Source organism: Synchiropus splendidus, chromosome 5, assembly GCF_027744825.2.
Source record: "Synchiropus splendidus isolate RoL2022-P1 chromosome 5, RoL_Sspl_1.0, whole genome shotgun sequence".
Lineage (NCBI taxonomy): Eukaryota > Metazoa > Chordata > Actinopteri > Syngnathiformes > Callionymidae > Synchiropus > Synchiropus splendidus.
This window is the reverse complement of record NC_071338.1, coordinates 18,150,105-18,168,470: the sequence shown is the minus strand read 5'-3', so window position 1 is coordinate 18,168,470 and position 18,366 is coordinate 18,150,105. Positions and strand designations below refer to the sequence as shown.

The 18,366-nt window shown below is 43.4% G+C and overlaps 2 protein-coding genes across 4 annotated transcripts; one reads left to right on the top strand and one right to left on the bottom strand.

Moving 5' to 3' along the window:
* Positions 1-235: 235 nt before the first annotated feature.
* Positions 236-11,858, top strand: tpp2 (tripeptidyl peptidase 2). 3 transcript variants are annotated; one of them, XM_053866269.1, is made up of 30 exons: positions 236-355; positions 451-617; positions 1,735-1,863; positions 1,969-2,064; positions 2,162-2,266; positions 2,988-3,112; positions 3,188-3,351; positions 3,443-3,597; positions 3,677-3,753; positions 3,833-3,960; positions 4,029-4,277; positions 4,350-4,465; positions 4,557-4,728; positions 4,809-4,966; positions 5,042-5,118; positions 5,195-5,301; positions 5,574-5,728; positions 6,069-6,185; positions 6,270-6,370; positions 6,497-6,593; positions 6,669-6,806; positions 6,900-7,144; positions 7,238-7,316; positions 7,940-7,978; positions 8,320-8,471; positions 8,557-8,653; positions 8,728-8,858; positions 8,967-9,213; positions 9,412-9,531; positions 10,093-11,856. In XM_053866269.1, the coding sequence occupies exons 2-30, from the start codon at positions 453-455 to the stop codon at positions 10,180-10,182; spliced, it is 3,831 nt and encodes a 1,276-aa protein (XP_053722244.1). In that variant the 5' UTR covers positions 236-355; positions 451-452; the 3' UTR covers positions 10,183-11,856. The 3 variants fall into 3 exon arrangements, with proteins under 3 accessions (XP_053722244.1, XP_053722247.1, XP_053722245.1); XM_053866272.1 differs by lacking the exon at positions 7,940-7,978 and having other exon boundaries at positions 10,093-11,852; XM_053866270.1 differs by lacking the exon at positions 236-355 and having other exon boundaries at positions 367-617; positions 10,093-11,858.
* Positions 11,859-12,622: 764 nt separating this feature from the next.
* On the bottom strand, positions 12,623-17,904 carry LOC128759043 (uncharacterized). Its single transcript, XM_053865658.1, has 8 exons — positions 17,791-17,904; positions 16,808-16,903; positions 16,598-16,752; positions 15,350-15,467; positions 14,632-15,282; positions 14,426-14,568; positions 14,227-14,344; positions 12,623-13,413 (listed from the first exon to the last, which is right to left on the bottom strand). Exons 1-8 carry the CDS (start codon positions 17,822-17,824, stop codon positions 13,028-13,030), a joined length of 1,701 nt encoding a protein of 566 aa, XP_053721633.1. The 5' UTR covers positions 17,825-17,904; the 3' UTR covers positions 12,623-13,027.
* Positions 17,905-18,366: the final 462 nt, after the last annotated feature.

The following is an 18,366-nucleotide window of genomic DNA, read 5'->3' as shown; positions in this document are numbered from 1 at the left end:
GGATATAACTTTAACTTGTCTTTTTATACATTAAGTACAGTTGTTTACTAGATGTGGATTAGCGGTGACTTTTGAACTTCGACTTAAAATACTTGACGTGCGTTCTCACGTCCTCTTTTTGTGTTGTGATGCTTCCTTAATGCGCTTTTACGCGCAAAATATGTCATTATTTGCGCTTAATGTAACATAAAGTGTCGACATGAAAGGAATCAAACACATCAGGTTTCCTTTAAAGTAATTTTTTAAACGTCATCGCTCACATAAAAAGAATGGCTGACAAATGAATTCAGCCTAAAGTATACGGTTCCATTGAGTTGTTCCGGGAGCCCCTCATCGGATGTTCCTCAGCAACAGGGTGATGCTCCACTCCTCCTTCCCCTCTTCCCAGTTGTGTCTCTCCCACTGTGTTTCCTTTCTTCCTCATTTCGTTGCTTTGTTTTCCTCATCTAGTCATGGCTGCACACACCACCGAGGAACCCTTCCCTTTCCATGGACTTCTGCCCAAGAAAGAGACCGGCGCCGCATCTTACCTCACCAGGTTCCCAGAACACGATGGCCGTGGGGTGCTCATCGCTATCCTGGATACCGGCGTGGACCCCGGGGCCCCCGGCATGCAGGTACTCGGCGAACTACTGGAAGGCTACTTGTTAGCTCAAGCTAAAGGCCTGACTCATTCCCTCTTACAGTAGCGCCCGTAGTTTCCGCAGATACACTCTGCGGGGCATCAAAACTAGAATATTTTATTTCGCTGTCACATGAATGAACTCATGAAGTGATACAGTATCGTTTTCTTTCGCTGTCATTTTCTTTTTAAAGCGAGACCCTGCCAACGTTAGGCTTGTTAGCATGTAGCTATCTTAGCCATCTTCTTCTCCCCGAAGATTTATTTCTCTGTCATTCCCGCTTTTAAGGTCCTGCAATCCATTTTGCACTGCCAACATGTTATGGCGGTTATACGCTAGACTGTTAGACATAAGTGGCTATTTCAAATGACGTTATCCTGTAAGTTACTCCTGCCTTTGTTTTAACGCGACTCGGCTTTTTTGGTTTGTTTTGGCATTGACCTGATGTTATTCAAAGTCAGTGAACGTGTTGTCGATCCAACATGTCAGTGTCTATGTTTGTTGATATTAAATGGTAAAAAATAATTAAAATGAATGTATGGTGATGTTTTTCTAGCTGTATTTTGCTACTCATCAAACACGTCAACACAGATGTATGGCTGATCTTCAGCTCAAAAATGCCAGGGCAAAATCGGACTTCGATACCAATAAATTTGATGTATCTTCCACATGTTCAAGTTGTGGTCGCAGTGGCAACAGATGTAGCATCTGGGCTGATACCTGCGGCACCTCACCTGACTTTTCTGTAAACTTTAAAGTACAGGAGTTCAGGAAATACACTAGATCGATGGCATTTTTGCAAACTTGAGTCGAGAGGCTACAACTGTGTTCTATTTTCCCACATTTAGTTTAATAGTCAGACATCATTTGCCCTTTTCAGTTGATTACACTTATTACATGCACGACATGAGTCGCAAGAAACAGAAACATTGTTTTAAATTTGTTCTTTTGATGCCCAAAAGTTTTCATTGTACTCTATATCTTTTTAATTTTTCCCGATCAACAATGATTTTTTTTGGTGGTGTTGTGATGCACGTGTTTGCCAATCAACATGCTGTCTAAAATGAGTGTTTCTATTCAGACTATATTTCTTACCTGTCTTTGTCCTCAGGTCACAACCGATGGGAAGCCGAAGATTGTTGACATTATTGATACCACTGGCAGCGGTGATGTGAACATGACCACAGAGGTGGAACCGAAAGATGGCATTATCAATGGTCTTTCTGGGAGAGTACTCAAGGTTTGTGACTAGTTTAATATGTTTTATCGCCGATGCTTGAAATGATGCTAAGATGGTCACATATCAAAGCAAGGATAATGCTGACCTATGAAATCTATCATCCAGATCCCTCCTAGCTGGGACAATCCATCTGGGAAGTTTCGCATTGGAGTTAAAAATGGTTATGAGTTCTTCCCCAAGGCTCTGAAAGAGAGAATACAGGTGAGATCAACCCTGTTATAAAAATGTATTTATAGTTACACATTTTCTTGGAAACTTGCAGTTTTATTTAAACAGTGCTGTTTTCAACTGCTTACAGAAAGAAAGAAAAGAGAAATTGTGGGACCCTGCACACAGAGCAGCGCTGGCTGAGGTCTGCCGCAGAACAGAGGAGTTTGATCTTTTGCATCCCACACCCTCACAGGTGAAATTTCCTCTCATTTGATTCAAGTCTCTTTTCACAAATTGCTGTGTAGCACGTACCACGAGTTGGAATGGTTGAGATTTGTCCTGTCCTCACAAGGTTTAGAGGGTTAAAACATCAGTCAAAGTTGTTTTGGATGGTTAAGTTAAGGGTGAGGCGATGGGGGAAAACATGGCAATGTCCTCACAAAAACCGCAAAACAAACTTGTGTGTAGCTCTGTCTCAATCAATTAACCACTATTGTAATGCTAATATATTATAATAAACAAAATGAAACAAGAACAATGAAAATGAAATGGACTCTGTCTCATTTAGGACTGAAGAAAAACCCCACGACCAAAACACTAAATATAATATAACATTGAGGCACAGAAGTAGTCCTAAGGGTACAGTCCTGTTACGTATTACAGACATGATATATAAGTAGAAATGTCCCTAACCATAGGCTGTGGCACAGAAAATGATTTTGTGTTTTAATAAATGTAGGGACGCTGCACATAAACTGTTTTTTTTTCTTTTCTCTCCTTTTTGGTTTTCTCTTCCATATTTTTTTAAAAATATATTTAGGGTTCCAGCTATGTGTAAAAGGCAGCCTTGACTTTGCTTGAGAATACAATCCATAGTTGAATATTTTTGGTACAGCTATGAGTCATGTTTCACCTCTTCTATTGTTTATCTTGTTTCTGTCTTATCTGATTTGGCTCTCTATTTCTGTTTTCAGGCAGAGAAACTGCAAAAGGAAGAGCTCCAATGTCAGTCAGAGCTGCTGGCTTCTCTGGAAAAGAAGTACAGTGATCCTGGTCCGGTATTTGACTGTGTACTTTGGCATGACGGCGTCACATGGAGGTCAGCAGAAACCTTTTATCCCTTCCAATTGCCTATCCAGTTCTGACACTTGTCTTCTTTCCTTCCGTTTTTCAGGGCTGTCGTTGACACATCAGAGTGTGGAGACTTGTCCAAGTGCAAAGTGCTAACCTCCTACAGAGAAGTGCAAGAATATGCAACATTAGGAAATGCTGAGATGCTCAATTACTCTGTAAATATTTATGATGATGGAAACACCCTGTGCATTGTTACCAGTGGAGGTACATGAGCCGAAAAAGCAAATGCTATTTTCATTTAAGTAGTGTGTGTGTAGTGTCGAGATGCCCTGACTTGACTGTGTGTCATTAAAAGGAGCCCATGGGACGCACGTGGCTAGTATTGCTGCGGGTTACTTCCCAGAGGAACCTGAGCGTAATGGAGTTGCTCCTGGTGCCCAAATTCTTGCTTTAAAAATTGGAGACACACGTCTAAGCACGATGGAAACAGGCACAGGACTCATCCGTGCGGTATGTTCATCAGTAGCCTTATTAGAATTTCTGTTTGAAATCTCTGCTGAATCTCTAAAACATATTTTTTTACCCAAAGATGATTGAAGTGATAAACCACAAATGTGACCTGGTTAACTACAGCTATGGGGAAGCTACCCACTGGCCCAATTCTGGGTAAGTTCCGTGGTAAAAGGTGATATTGGACGTATGTTTAGGTTTTGTGTTAAATGTGAATATTTTTGCTTTTTTTCAGGAGGATTTGTGAAGTGATCACTGAGGCTGTACAGAAGCACAATGTCATATTTGTTTCCAGTGCAGGTAACAATGGTCCCTGCCTCTCAACTGTTGGCTGCCCAGGCGGAACCACTAACAGCGTCATAGGTTGGTGTTGACAAAACTTTGCCTGCAGACTTATAAATTCAACATGTGACAGTTTGTGTTGTGCTCAGGTGTTGGGGCCTACGTCACCCCTGACATGATGGTGGCAGAGTACTCTTTAAGAGAGAAACTTCCTCCCAACCAGTACACTTGGTCGTCGAGAGGCCCCAGTACAGACGGTGCGCTGGGGGTCAGCATCAGTGCTCCGGGTGGTGCCATTGCTTCTGTGCCCAACTGGACACTTCGCGGCACCCAGCTGATGAATGGCACATCTATGTCATCTCCGAATGCATGTGGAGGCATTGCGCTTATCCTCTCAGGTGTGTACTGCAACACTGAGAAGATGTGTTTCGTCTTGATCTCTTACTAATCCTTGATTTTGTTGGTGTCAGGATTGAAGCAAAATGGGATTCCTCCTTCAGTTCCTGCAGTCAGGAGAGCACTTGAAAACACAGCACTGAAGGTTGAAGACATTGAGGTGTTTGCACAAGGACATGGCATCATCCAGGTATTGCAAATATTCCTGCCTCAGCACATGTTTATGCATTGATATTTAATAATTTTATGCATTGTCTTAATTTTGTCTTATATTCTGCCAGGTGGACAGAGCATTAGACTACCTCATCCAACATGCCTCTTTACCCACAAGCCACCTTGGTTTCTCTGTAACTGTTGGATCACAGAGAGGCATCTACCTCAGGGACCCAACCCAAATACTCACCCCTTCTGATCATGGAGTAGGAATTGAACCCATTTTTCCAGAAAACACTGGTAGATTATGTTGTAATCTTTCATCTTCTGTTTGAGCTCACTATTTACAGGGTACTTATTATTGCTTGCTTCCCTGACAGGAAACTCTGAGCGAATCTCCTTGCAGTTGCATTTGGCTCTCACGTGCAGTCCCACCTGGGTCCAGTGTCCCTCCCATTTAGAGCTGATGAACCAGTGCCGGCATTTTAATGTCAGAATTGATCCATTGGGCCTGAGGGAAGGTGTGCACTACACAGAGGTAAGTGCATTAGTGACCAAAAGTCCCGCTGCTTATACCAACATCATTGACTAATAGAAGTGAAATATCCTGCAGGTGTGGGGTTATGATACAGCAGCACCTGCGTGTGGCCCACTCTTCAGGGTCCCAATTACAGTTATTATTCCTTCCAAGTAGGTTCCTTGATACGTTTAGACTGCCTTCCAATATCTTTACTCAGTTTTCTCTCGGTTGTTCTATTTTTTTAAGAGTACCTGATGGCCGTAATCCAGAGTTGTGTTTCAAAGACATTCATTTCCGGCCTGGACAGATCAAACGCCACTTCATTACAGTTCCACAGGGAGCCTCTTGGGCAGGTAAATGTACTTGGAGATAACTCACAAAGGCAACTTCAGATGTGACTTGGTGCTGTCAAACTAAATTGTCACTTTTAACACAGACTTTTTAAATCAAGTCTTATTTATACTCACCAACATATGAAATATTACGTGGATGTAAACCTGTAACTGGTATAAACATTTAGTATTTCCTATTGCAATAACCGTGTTATGACATGTGCAAATATGAAATTTAAGCCTCTAGTTGCTTTGTCTTCTTTAGTGTTTATCAATGTTTTTTTATCCCACAGAGATCACACTGACCTCTCACTCTGGAGATGTGTCATCAAAGTTTGTATTACATGCGGTACACCTGGTCAAACAGAGAGCTTACAGGGCCAATGAGTTCTACAAGTTTTCCTCATTGTTGGAAAGAGGGTCGCTAACTGAAGCTTTTCCTGTTCTGGTATGACTATTTCATTTTGTCCCTGTATTTATCTGTTAATTTATTTTGTTGCCTAAAAGTCTAAATGGTTTTACCTTTTCAGCATTTATCAATTTATCCAATTCTTTCAACTCTCATCTTCACTATTGACATCTGTGCTGTCTTTTCTTTACATGACCATGTAACCTCTGAGTGCAACGTTTCCTGATAAACATTTGCAAAAGCATTGCAGTTCTTGCACCAATGTCATGATGACCACCGAAGTACACAGAGATATTATTGTCTTTTACATTTCAACTTTTTGTATCAAGAGGTCTAATCCTTAGTATTTTTTTTCTCTTTTGTTTTTGCTTTCATGCAGTCCGGTAAGATAGTGGAGCTTTGCATTGCACGCTGGTGGGCAAGTCTTGGTGATGTGACTGTGGACTACAGCATCTCCTTCCATGGACTCCACACTTCTCCTTCCCCCTTGCACGTAGTAAGCCACTCTCAGAGTAAATGTAGTAGTTTCGTTTTGTTATCTACTGCCTCTCACCATCAGCATCTTTGTGTCTTTCTCTAGCATGCTTCAGAAGGAGTGACAAGTTTTGAGGTGTCATCTCCTCTGAGATACGAGGAGGTCTCCCCTGCTATAACCCTGAAGTCCTGGGTACAGCCCCTAAGGTAAATTCCAGATTGAAACACTTTTTATCTTGAAAAACGTATAAACTGCACTGCTGATCGGATTCTGAGGTCTTCATGTGGCATTTACTTCAGTGCTGTCCTATAAAGTCATCTCTTCCTTTTTAGGCCTTTAAGTTCCAAGATTAAGCCTTTGGGGATGAGGGATGTTCTCCCAAACAACAGACAACTCTATGAGATTATTCTTTCTTACAGTTTTCACCAGGTACGGTCAAAGCATCACACTTGAACCTACTTGTGAATGTAAATTGTAAATGAACCAACTGGTCTCTCATAATAGCCCAAAAGTGGAGAAGTGACCCCCAGCTGTCCGATGCTGTGTGAGCTGCTGTACGAGTCAGAGTTTGACAGCCAGCTCTGGATGCTGTTTGATCAGAACAAGAGACTACTGGGCTCAGGAGATGCTTACCCACACCAGGTACATCACTGTCATATACAATCCTGTCAAATGACTTTTCATTCTGTTTGCCTCAGATTGAGTTGGATGTGAGCTGTGCCATTTCTTTTTCAGTATTCTCTGAAGCTGGAGAAGGGTGATTACACTGTGCGGCTACAGGTTCGCCACGAGCAGTCCACCGAGCTCGAGCGGCTCAAAGACCTCCCTTTTGTGGTTTCCCATCGTCTGTCCACCACCCTGAGCCTCGACGTGTACGAGTCGCACCGGGCCGCACTCATGGCCAAGAAGAAAGCCAACTCTGTCACGCTGTCGCCGGGTACTTCGCAGCACTTCTACGTCACATCTCTGCCTGATGACAAGTAAACAGAATTATTTTTACCTCCATTCCTAAACATTTTATCCTTCGTGTATAACACAGTCCTAATTTCATATTTGTTGTTCTTCCTTTATAGGATTCCTAAAGGAACGAGCCCAGGATGTTACCTCTCAGGTTCTCTGGTTTGCCCGAAGAGCGAGTTCGGCAAAAAAGCAGTGAGTGGAAATGTGTTGTTATATATGTTAACTCAGTGCCTGTTGTCATTCAGGTAGCTCAATATTATATTAGCAGTGTTTGAAATCAAATACAACTATTTATTTACTGACTCGTTTATATAAATCACTTAGCTGATGTCTGGGATTATTCATCACCAACTTCAAAATTAGCTGGTTAACTTGTGATGGTATCTGGATGTGCGAGCAAGACCAACTTTATTTTCAAAACAGTCACAGTTCTCTTTAGTGTGAATTTTGGAGATCCTTGATCAATAATGTGTTTTTAGGCTGCTTACCAACTTGGATGCAGGGCGAATGAAACCACTGCCAGGATTGTCCAAACATTGTCTTGTCACCCACAGATGGTCCAGTGTCTCCAGAGATTCTAAATGCCCCATTTTTCATTCTTTTCTGTTTCGTTGACTGCCAAAAACAATGCCACATAATTAGACACACAATCCTTGGCTTTTACAAATAATTTAGAAGTAATAAAAAAGTAATAAATGCTTATTAATCAACTTTTGCTGACGGAGACCTTTAGAAATCGAAAAGGCTTTTCTTTCCACTAGACATTTGGTGTGTGTTTGTCTCTCCCTTACTGTGTGTGTTATTCTGACCACCAGGGGCAGGCCTCTGCAAAACGACAAGGAAAGTTTAAAAAGGTACTGGAATAAGCTAAAAATTGCAACAGAGAGCAGAGTACTCCAAAACTCTCTGACAAGCTTTTCTTTTTCTGATGTTGTGAGGTATTGATTTTAATTGTGTTGCCTCATTGAATGTCCTTTCACCGTTTTTAGTTATTAATATTTGGATTTTATTAGCAATCTGGTGGTCAGTGGAAAAGCATTGCTACTTTGACGTGTTCCTCATATACGAACCAGTATTGAACAAAATTCTTTCGGTTTGGTTATGTTACATTTCATTTAGTTATTTTATCCAAAGGGATATTTGAAGAATCGTTGAACCCGTAATTCAGGTTCACCCTTCTGTGTCGCCTCTGCAGGATGTTGTTCCAGTCGTGTACCACTTAATTCCTGCTCCCAACAAGTCCAAGAACGGAGGAAAAGAGAAGGACAAGGATGGGGAGAAGGAAAAAGATGTGAAGGATGAGTTCGCAGAGGCCATGAGAGACATGAAGATCCAGTGGATGACCAAGTGAGCCGCTGTTTACATCCTTGCCCTTGTCTGTTTTTCGTCGCTCGCTCTTTTTTTAAGCACTTTTTTTTTTCTTGTTCTTCAGGGTGGACTCCAGCTCCATCTATAATGAACTAAAGGAGAGCTACCCAGATTATCTTCCCCTGCATGTGCAGCGATTACATCAACTGGACTCTGAAAAGGTCAGTGGTGTTCTTGAGACAAACCCTATTTTGAATTGTACTGCAACTGGTTGCTTCATCTGCATTTGTTGCAGGAGCGTCTGAAACGCCTGAGTGATGTGGTTTCTGCTGCGGACTGCGTCATTTCTCAAATTGACCAGACTGCACTGGCTGTTTACCTAAGCATGAAGACTGACCCCCGACCAGATGCAGCCTCCATCAAGAGGTGGGTCGTAGACACTTCTGACTTGAAAGTTGTAGTTTCTATTGTGTTGCGTTTGTAGCATGAATTAGCTTTTGCGCGTTGTAAAATGAGTCTCGACTTGCATTGTAGTGACATGGAGAAGCAGAAGTCTTCCTTGCTGGATGCCTTGTGTCGAAAAGGCTGTGCTCTCGCTGACCAGCTCCTGCTGCCTGCTGGTGCTCAGGACGGCGGTGCGGTGGCTACAGAAGAGTCGCAGCCAGAAGATGTTGGAGAATTTGTGGCCAGCAGTTCTGGAGATGGTCTGCATGGTGTGGCCAAAGCTTTGACTGACACATTCTGGGAGGTGCAGAAGTGGGCAGAGCTAACAGATTCAAAGGTATGTTTTCATGAGCATATCTCCTGAAGAAGTGTGCAACAGCTAACTAATTTTTAAAAGACTATTTCGGGGTTTTTTTTCACTTATTTTGGTGTTGTATTTGTGCTGTGCATCTGATGAAGAGAGAATGTGATGAACGTGTTTTATTTTTTTAAACTCATAAAGGTAATTCACATCCTTCTCCTCCTCTCTGTTCAGGTGTTGATGTTTTCATACAAACACGCTCTGGTGAAAGAGATGCATGGGCGAGCCTTAAAATTTGCCTCCAAGATGATGGAGGAGAAACCCAGCAAAGAAAACATGAAGAACTGCATCCAGGTTGGGAAACTTGACTTAACATCTGTTATGTTTCGGTCACTGGTCTGACACTACCTCATGTGCTGAAGTATTGAGATTTTCTTTTTCCAATTCTTGGACAGTTGATCAAGATATTCAATAGATATAATACCATTTTAGCACATAAAAGTAGGTAGGGAGTGAGTCGTCCTGTTACCCATCCTCTCTGGCAAATGACTCATAGACCCAGCTCATGTAAAGATGTCCACACAAAAACAGTGATATTACTGGTGTGTCATGTCTGTCTGGCCTTTTCTTAACTGGACACCCCGGGCACACTACAGATGCCCAATCCACCTAAACTGGCAGTTCTATTCTGAGTCCCTCATGGATGACCTGGCTCCTCACTCACTAATGGAGGCAGCGATCTAGTTTTTTATTCACGTTTCAGGACACATCATTCATGCAAAAGTTGTTTGTATATTGTAAGTTTCAATTTGAAGCAATGATTGAAGAGGACAGATACAAAAGCGTTGTGAGGTTCCGGGTTTCTCCAGGCACTCATTAATCATGTCACAATTATGTCTCTCTGCTTCTTCCCAGCTCATGCGACACCTGAAATGGAACCACTGTGCCATATTCAGTGAGAACTGGCTCCCTGTCATGTACCCCGTGGACTTCACCCCCTTTTAAGGAAAGCTCAAGCAGTCAAGGCGACTTTAGTGTCACGTCCGTGTTGCAGGATATACGCAATGTCCCCTGAGTATCTGTTTCTCCTGGATGTTGGTGAAGCCATACTGAAGGATTTAGCTGAGTGTGAAAGCTTTCCAACACTTTCCACGCCTCTACTCTTGACCTGCTGTAGAAGCTACAACTGTGAGCTCACAGTTGAACAGCCAGGCCACCACTGCTGCCACTTCAGACTTTTTTTTTTTTTTCATTCTTTTTCTTTTTTTCCCCCACATATCCGCTATAGTTCCTTTGGTTTCTGCTCCATCCTCATTAGACCACACCAGACAGTCCACACATTTATTTTTGTTCCTAAACTATCCTACATTCTTTTCAGGCTTTGACAAAACTGCAAAGCATAGCTGATCAGCAAGTGAACATCATCAGCCATCTTTGAAGCTCATAGCGCGACCGCACGCATGAGCGCCACCTCTCTGACCTCACCGACCCGACAGCTGCTGCCACGCATCCACACTTTGTACAAATGTTCTCACAGTATTAGAGAGCGACATTTTTAATGTCTGTACACATAAAATATTGTACATACACAAGGAAATATACAAATGCAATAGTTAAAGAATATTATTCTCAGTGATGTATTTTACATATATGCATGTGTACTAGGGTGTAACAACAAGAATGTTATATTTGGAAGCAGATTTTAATTTAGATTTTAATCTTGCTGTTTTTCTTATGAGAGTGGAAATTCAAGGAACTTTTTCTTCCTGTACATGGACATTTTATAAACTGAACTGAGAACCACTGTGGGGCGGGGCGCAACTGAAACTCCACGTTTAGTCCCTCAGCATATCACTTGTTTTAACTCACGTGTTTACGTCGCATACATTTCAAGTTTTCTTTGGGTCTGTTCCCCCCACCCTTCAGTCAAAATACGAATATAACTCCTGGGCTTCTACACACGTTTCATTTCTCTGGGAAATGTGCCACAGGACTCACACCAGTCATAAGCAGTAGAGGTTGTGATGAAAGTTTTGTCACGATGAACTGGTTTGCATCCTCTTTGTATCACCAGACATTGCACCGAGTGAATTTCACCATGTAGGCTAGAAGCTGTAATGAGCCTGTGATCCATATGTTAGTTGCAGATCCCAGAACGATTCAGAGCTGAACCTCCCTAAAGCACCTCATACTTACCTTTTTAGCAATAATTTACTGTTCTCAGTTCATGTTTGTGTCCATCTTAGTTTGTCTGCAGTGGCCTTTTTGCACGCTGATTTTGTTTGTTTTTTTGTTTTTTGTTTTCCTCACTGCTGCCACCTGCCACGGGCTCCGCAGTTTGAATCTGCGTCAGCTTAAGTTGCCATTCTCCTCAAATGGCCTTAAAGGTCCTGCCGTCACCGGACTACATGCCGTCCGCTTTCTGCCTCCTTGTTAGTTTCTCTCACTCAAGTCGTCATATTTATTAAAAGGAAGTGTCGTATAGGAAATGCCTGTCTTTTACAGACTATTCTAAGGTTTTATGTTCTTGACTTGTTGAAAAAGAATAGTTTTTTAATCCTTGTTCCTGTGAGGGGGAAAGACCCGAGTGACCCTGGCTCTGTCAGTCACGTGAATTAATGGACATCAAATAAACACAAATTGAAGGACTTGGGGCCTAAGTCATTTTCTTCTTTAGCTCGCGCTCCTGTAGTAGTCAAGACAGAGCTGAACACAGATAAACTAGTCTGTTCAGAGACAGAGGCCAATGTTGGAATCAAGACGTGAGATGCAGTAAAGTGTTCATGAGCAAACTCAACAGTGAAATTTAGCAAATGATGTTTACATCACTGTGTTGATACTGGCTCTCCTTTTGCCTCTTTTCTTTAAAGCACAAGGTTACTAAAGAGGAGTGTGCTGTACTATGGATCTAGGATCATATTGGACCCCAATTGAAAACCACGATATGCTTCTGTTTTGCCCTTATGCATGTACATTATAAAATATGCATAAACCCTGGCCCCTTAAAAAAAAACGCCTTTTCTCCATGCTGGAGCTGAAATCTCATTCTCCCTGGAAGCGCCCACTCTGCTGTTATTGGTCAGAAGAAAACCTGCCGCATGCCTCTGCCAACAGCTGCCGTCAGGTCAGAGACCCGACTTGAGACTGAGGCTGGTCTCCAGTTCTACAACGCTACGGTCTACAGCTGAAAATGTTTTGAATTAGTATTTATCAGTGTCTGTGCTGTTCAAATGTATTATAAAGGCATTTGAATGTCAGTTACTGAGCGTGAGCTGTGCTGCTGTATGAGAATCGGTGTAGAGAACCAGCATACAGCAGTGGCTTAAAGAACTGAGGCAAGGCAAACATGAATCACTACTTTTATTAAGTAAAAAAGTCAACACTCATATCAAAAATGCGAAGCTGTGTGACCGCTTTTAAAGCTTTTACTAACACAAATATCGCAGTGCAGCACAATGATTTGCTTTGTGGTGACTGGATGGAAATGACATTTAAAGATGTATCTTCCCGATCATTCAGTCAGACACGTTCATTTGTCGGACAGCAGCAGATTGAAACCACTTGTTAAATGTCATCCACCAGGATGACCCAAGAGCTACCGTGTCGTGGGCGTGACATTTGTCCATTTTATTGATTGGTCCAGACCAAACAGTACCATGAGGTCAAAGTGCACTCTGGCCTAGTGGCACCTCATGATTCTTTAGTGTTGCAGCCAAAGTTATATTTTAAAGCCAGCTTCAGGACAACTAGTCAGGGTTGTAGTATTGCTAAACTTCAAACAGTTTTATGGGCGTAAAACATCTGAAAATGAGGATAATATTAAGAAGTGCAAATGTCAAAACAACGTTCTCTATTTTTTGTAAGTGGCCTTAAATATCTTCATATCGCCATCTTCCACCAGCAAGCATGTGTCAAAAGTCTTCTTAAATTTCTCCAAAAATGTCAGATCAGACACCATCCGAATCTTGTTGGCCCAGATGAGGCTCGTCCCTGGTCTGCAGAAATGCTTCATGGTGGCCAGGAGCTCGTCCGGGTAATCGTGATGGTAAACCACGTCTGCTGCCAGCACGTAGTCGTACTGGTAGATGGATGACGGGTGGCTTTTGCTCAGGTCCAAACTCCAGCACAGAACCTCCACCTTGGGTGTGTACCTGCAGCAACCCCTGGTGTTCCTCATGATGTTTGCCCTGAGGTTACCCTGGATGTCAGGCAGGTCTGTGGCGGTGACGGAGGCACCTGTTGAGAGGGAAAGTCAGACTCACGTGACTAAAGCGGCTGGATTGAAATCTATGACCGAGTTGTGTTTAACATTTAAGTCCACACCTGAAAATATATTTATCTTAAGTGGTAGGAAAATAGAGTCTAACCAGTCCGCGTTTCAGTTTTTAGGACACCAACTCTTTGTCCTAAAATCTCTGTGGTTGACCCCTGGCACCAGACTCATAGCTCAGGAGGCACTTCGGTTGGATGTAATCTGGTTTGTAGTTCAGCATTTCTAGATTTTTTTATTGACATTATTTTTTTAAACAACTCGAGTGAGCCATGCAAAATAACTGAGTGAGTTTGACATGTCATCCCAGGACTCTTTCTAGGGAGGCAGAAAGGCATCGTGTTGTGTAGTTACTGCCTAACTGGGCCACTACCGGAGAGAACGATCAAAAGTGGTAACATCTCCAGGCTGTCACAGCCGATTGGACCACAGGAAGTTAAACATGAGGTTAGTGAGCTGAAACTCCAGGGATCTGATGTGGTGAAATCCAGAAGGAGTTACGTGATCAATGCTCGAGTAGATTTTGGAATTCTCAGAATCCAGTCAGGCACCAAAACAAGAGTGTGTGTGGTACCCTGACCCAAAAAATCAGGGTTGAAACCAGGGTTTGAAGCCCGTATTGTCTTCAGATAGTATCAGAAGTGGAGCTGTGTAAGTAATATGCACATAGACGAGGAGGAAAGTTGAGTTTCACAAGGCTGGCATTAAGTGGAGAAGTTAATTCAATGGGTCATGACCTTACGGGAAGAAGATTTTTTCCATGAACAGACGTTGCTTACCCAGCAGACTGGCCACAATAGACACCAGTCCAGTCCCTGCTCCGAGTTCCAGCACCTCCTTGTCCCGCAGGTCCACCGTATCTCTGTTGTAGTCGAGGTACGAGCAGAGGGCCAACGCCTGTGGAACAGACCCATAGACCCACCTTCTTCACGTTCTGAACATGTTTGTTTATGGGTGGGATTTTTCAGACTCGCTCACCCCCGGCCACATCACTGCCCCGTACGAGTCGATGGTCTCATGGATGATGATATCGTGTCCAGTGTAGTGGTAGACATCTCGACCAAAATGGCTGTTGACGCTGGGAACCCATAGAGGAGTTCGGTCCAGACGCAGGGCCGTGCCTGCAGATAGACAGAATCTTACTCGGGTGATTCAGTAAAAATGTCACTTTCTCTGTGTCTTACTTAAAAAGTTGCCTTGACAGCCAGAATCTGAGATCTTTTCTGTCTCTTTGTCTCCTTCTTCTTCCCCATTAGTCTCCTCTTCTTCTTCATCTTGTTCACTGTCTTCTTTAGCCTCATTTCGATGACATTCCTTCTCTGCTTGTTCTTCCTCCTTCTCCACGACCTGCTCTTCCTGTCCCTCTTCTGTGTTCTCCTCCTCCTTCTCTTGTTCTGGTTCTTCCTCCACCTCCTCCTCCACCTGCTCCTCTGCCAGTTTCTCCCACTCCTCTTCTTTGCACGTGGCCTTGAAAATCTTTATCTCGCCATGCTCCGCCAGCAGGCAGGTGTCAAAGCTCTTTTGGAACTTTTCGAGGAAAGCCAGGTCAGAATCTATCCTGATCTTGTTGGCCCAGATTAAAGTCGTCCCTGGTCTGCAGAAGTGTTCCATGGTGGCCAGAAGCTCATTGCAGAAGTTATGATGATAGACCACCTCTGCGGCAAACACATAGTCGTAGCGATACACAGACTTGGGGTAGGTTTGCTCCAGGTCATAGCTCCACTCCAGAGCTGCCACCTGGGGTGTGTGTCTGCAGCGCCCCCTTGTGTTCCTGCTCAGGTTGAATCTTAGGTTATTGAGAATCTCAGGGAGGTCTGTGGCTGTTACCCAGGCACCTGAACGGCAGAGAAGCAGGTATGAAACTCTTGTTGGAGCCCATTTACACACAATCTTAATTTGTACCGAGGAGTGACGCGACGACCGACAGAAGTCCGGTTCCGGCTCCAATTTCCAGAACTGCTTTCCCCACCAGATCCACCTGGTCACGGTGGGTGTCCAGGTACTGACAGAGAGCCAACGCCTGGCGAACATCATGTCTTTTTAAGTTACATTTGTAGTTTTGCTTTTCAGAACACAATTTTTACAATCTATCATGTACGCTAGACACATCCTTGCTAACACTCATTATACATGTAGAAAAAAACGTCTGAAAATAATTGAAGAATGATGACCGTGCCACAAAAGTACTCAAACAGGACAGTGCAGTATTGACCAGTCTTCAACTCTCCTAAAGCGACAAAACAGTAGCGCACACACTGAGCCCTCAGGGCCAGCAAGGCCTTCTCTGCTGAATATTATATATTTTTTCCAAAATATATAATAATCATATTCAAGTCTTCCAGTCATGACCCTGTCATTCCAGGATTGTTTTTCTAGGTTAGAGTTTTTATCCAATCAGAATTCAGCTAGCTTGTGTTGCCAGGTTGAATGAAGTCAGTCCAAGACCTTCAGAATTGAAAGTACAGGCACAGGAGCCCTCTGAGTGAATAGGCACGACTCCTTGGGTTTTTTTTCTGATACGAAACTGCGACTTTGCAAACAAGTGTACAAGAGGGTTTCCGCCACATATACAGTAGCCAGGTGCTGTGGAATGGCTTAAATGAGAGCCTCGACGCCATCAGAAAAATGACCTCTTTTTAAAGGATGAAATTGCATGTGATGAAACGTATTAAACATTGAAACAAATACCCATAATACCCTCATAACCCATCATGGAGGTGGTCTTGGACACGATGGTTTTTGCCATGTTAGTAGTGGAAAAATCCCGAAACAAACACCATATAATGACTGAAGTTTGTTGCTCGCGGAACTCAAGTCGCACATTCCGGCCGGACATTTGAAGAGATGGACCTCTGCAGATTGGAGCGTCATTTACTTCTCGTGATTTTTCTGTCACCAATTCAGTAAATGACAAAACATCCCCCTCTGTTTCTCTATCACTTCTTCATTGGCCTATTTTTTTTTTAACAGGGGGAGTGGGACAGAGGCATGGGGGGATTATGGTAGGACATCAGAGAAGACCAAGGTGTGACATGCCTGTAACTGTGAGCTGCATGTTATGTTTGTGTTAATAAATTATGAAAAACTAGACGCCCTAATCGATAGCTAAATGACATCATCGTTTTTCCTTCCCCCTTCAAGAGTACTTACCCCGGGCCATACCATCCCACCATAATTGTCCAGACCCTCCTCAATGATGATGTCCTGGTCCACATAAGTGAAGACCTCTTTGCCTGCTTTGTAGTAGAAACACGGAGCCCACACTGGTCTCTCCTGCTTCTGGACCTCCGCTCCTTCTGAATCACCTGAATCGGTTGGACAGTGAGCCTTCCTCCGAGTCACTTAAGTTAGTGTCTGTACCTGTTTGCTGTTGCTCTTCTTCCTCAAGTCCTTCCTCGCTGCTGCTCAGAGAAGTGGTTTCCTCCTCCATGTTTGTTGTTATGCAGGTTTGGAGATCTAGGGTGAACATGATTTGACTTCAATTATTCGTCATTCTCTTGAAGAGCAGGGAGGTTATGAATACTTCAAGTAATACACCACACACTGATGAGCACTCTTGAGTTAAAAAAAAACCCATATGAAGTACTACTGTTTCCTTTCACATGACAACATGCAGAGGTTAGTTGATGTGTGTGGCAAACTCAAGGCTCGGGGGCTAAACATGGCTCACCAAGTCATTTCACATGGCCCACAAGAGCTGGACAGGAATGGCTGCAACAAGCAGTATATGCCTACAACATGATCCCCACTGCGTTTTATCTATTGAGATGTCAACCATTAATCTGAAAACAGGGAACTGCACCAGAGTTTATTGATAGATACTTGTGAATATAGGTTTGTCTTGTGAGTCTACTTCATCCGCACTCCAACCCCCTGCTGTCCTCATCCTTCCCTGTCTCTCTACCACCGGTATTCTATCTATTCTGCACCTTCTGGAAGCCTCTAGTTCCCTTTCAGCTTGTCCTCACCTGACCTCCCTTATCTCCACCACCAAAATCACCTCAACCCTTTAACTGACTGGTATGAGACTCCATGTCAGCAATATCAGGCAAAAATATAAAATAAAAGATTATAACGTACATTAAATAAAAAAAAAAAATAGTTAACCCCTCTTTCAGACACACACATATTAAGAAATATAATGGTTAAAGAAGCAGACCAAAAAAATGTTACATTGAAAACAAACCTTTGAGCCTCAGCAGGAGGTGAACAGACATCAAAACATCTGCATGCAACAACAACAATAATGGGTTACAGGAAACGGAGCACTGATCTTTTACCTCACCGCTCTTCTGCCAAACTAAACAGATGAGTCACCTGAGCCGGGACCTGTAATAACCTACCTGCTGCCGCCGACCTTTGGATGGTGAGATTCATCTGAGGAGCAATCGCAGTGCATCAGGAGAGATCAGACGCCGACGTTATAGATACTCAGCATCTTGTTGGACACACCCCCCGCCATCACAGGAGGGCAGGGGGTATTTTTAGTGCGGCACCAGGGATAAATAATCAACACAGGCAGGACGTGGGGCCTCATCCACACTCCCAGCCCAGGTTTACTTAATGGATTACAGGAATTAAGCAGACTCATAATCGTCGAGCTTTATTGACCGAGTCCAGATATTCCAGCAGCTGCTCCGCGCCAGTGGCGGCTCGCCGCGTTCCATTCGAGAGCATCATATCCCACATGAAAATGGGCCAGAGATGAGAGTGAGAGACACATTTCTCTTGAGTTAGAAGTCAGTGAGGGTCTGCCTGCACATTATCTGGACGGGCTCCAGGTGGTACCAACTTTCTCGCTGGCCTGAATTGCTTCACCAGAGTTGGACAGTAACAAGATCCTGCTGGCATGCAGCCTGGCTGGTCCACCCCGAGAAGTGACGGCTACTCCTGTGACATAAACCACAATTAGCTCTTGG

Bases quoted from the DNA above. Each gene is read 5' to 3' on its own strand.
- tpp2 (XM_053866270.1), top strand. From the start codon at position 453: ATGGCTGCACACACCACCGAGGAACCCTTCCCTTTCCATGGACTTCTG. The intron at 7,145-7,237 runs GTAAACAGAATT...CTTCCTTTATAG, and splicing joins ACATCTCTGCCTGATGACAA to GATTCCTAAAGGAACGAGCC. The intron at 8,859-8,966 runs GTGGGTCGTAGA...CTTGCATTGTAG, and splicing joins GATGCAGCCTCCATCAAGAG to TGACATGGAGAAGCAGAAGT.
- LOC128759043 (XM_053865658.1), bottom strand. From the start codon at position 17,824: ATGAATCTCACCATCCAAAGGTCGGCGGCAGCAG. The intron at 14,345-14,425 runs GTGAGCGAGTCT...TCTGTTCCACAG, and splicing joins GGGCAGTGATGTGGCCGGGG to GCGTTGGCCCTCTGCTCGTA. The intron at 13,414-14,226 runs GTAAGCAACGTC...CCCTCTCAACAG, and splicing joins TATTGTGGCCAGTCTGCTGG to GTGCCTCCGTCACCGCCACA.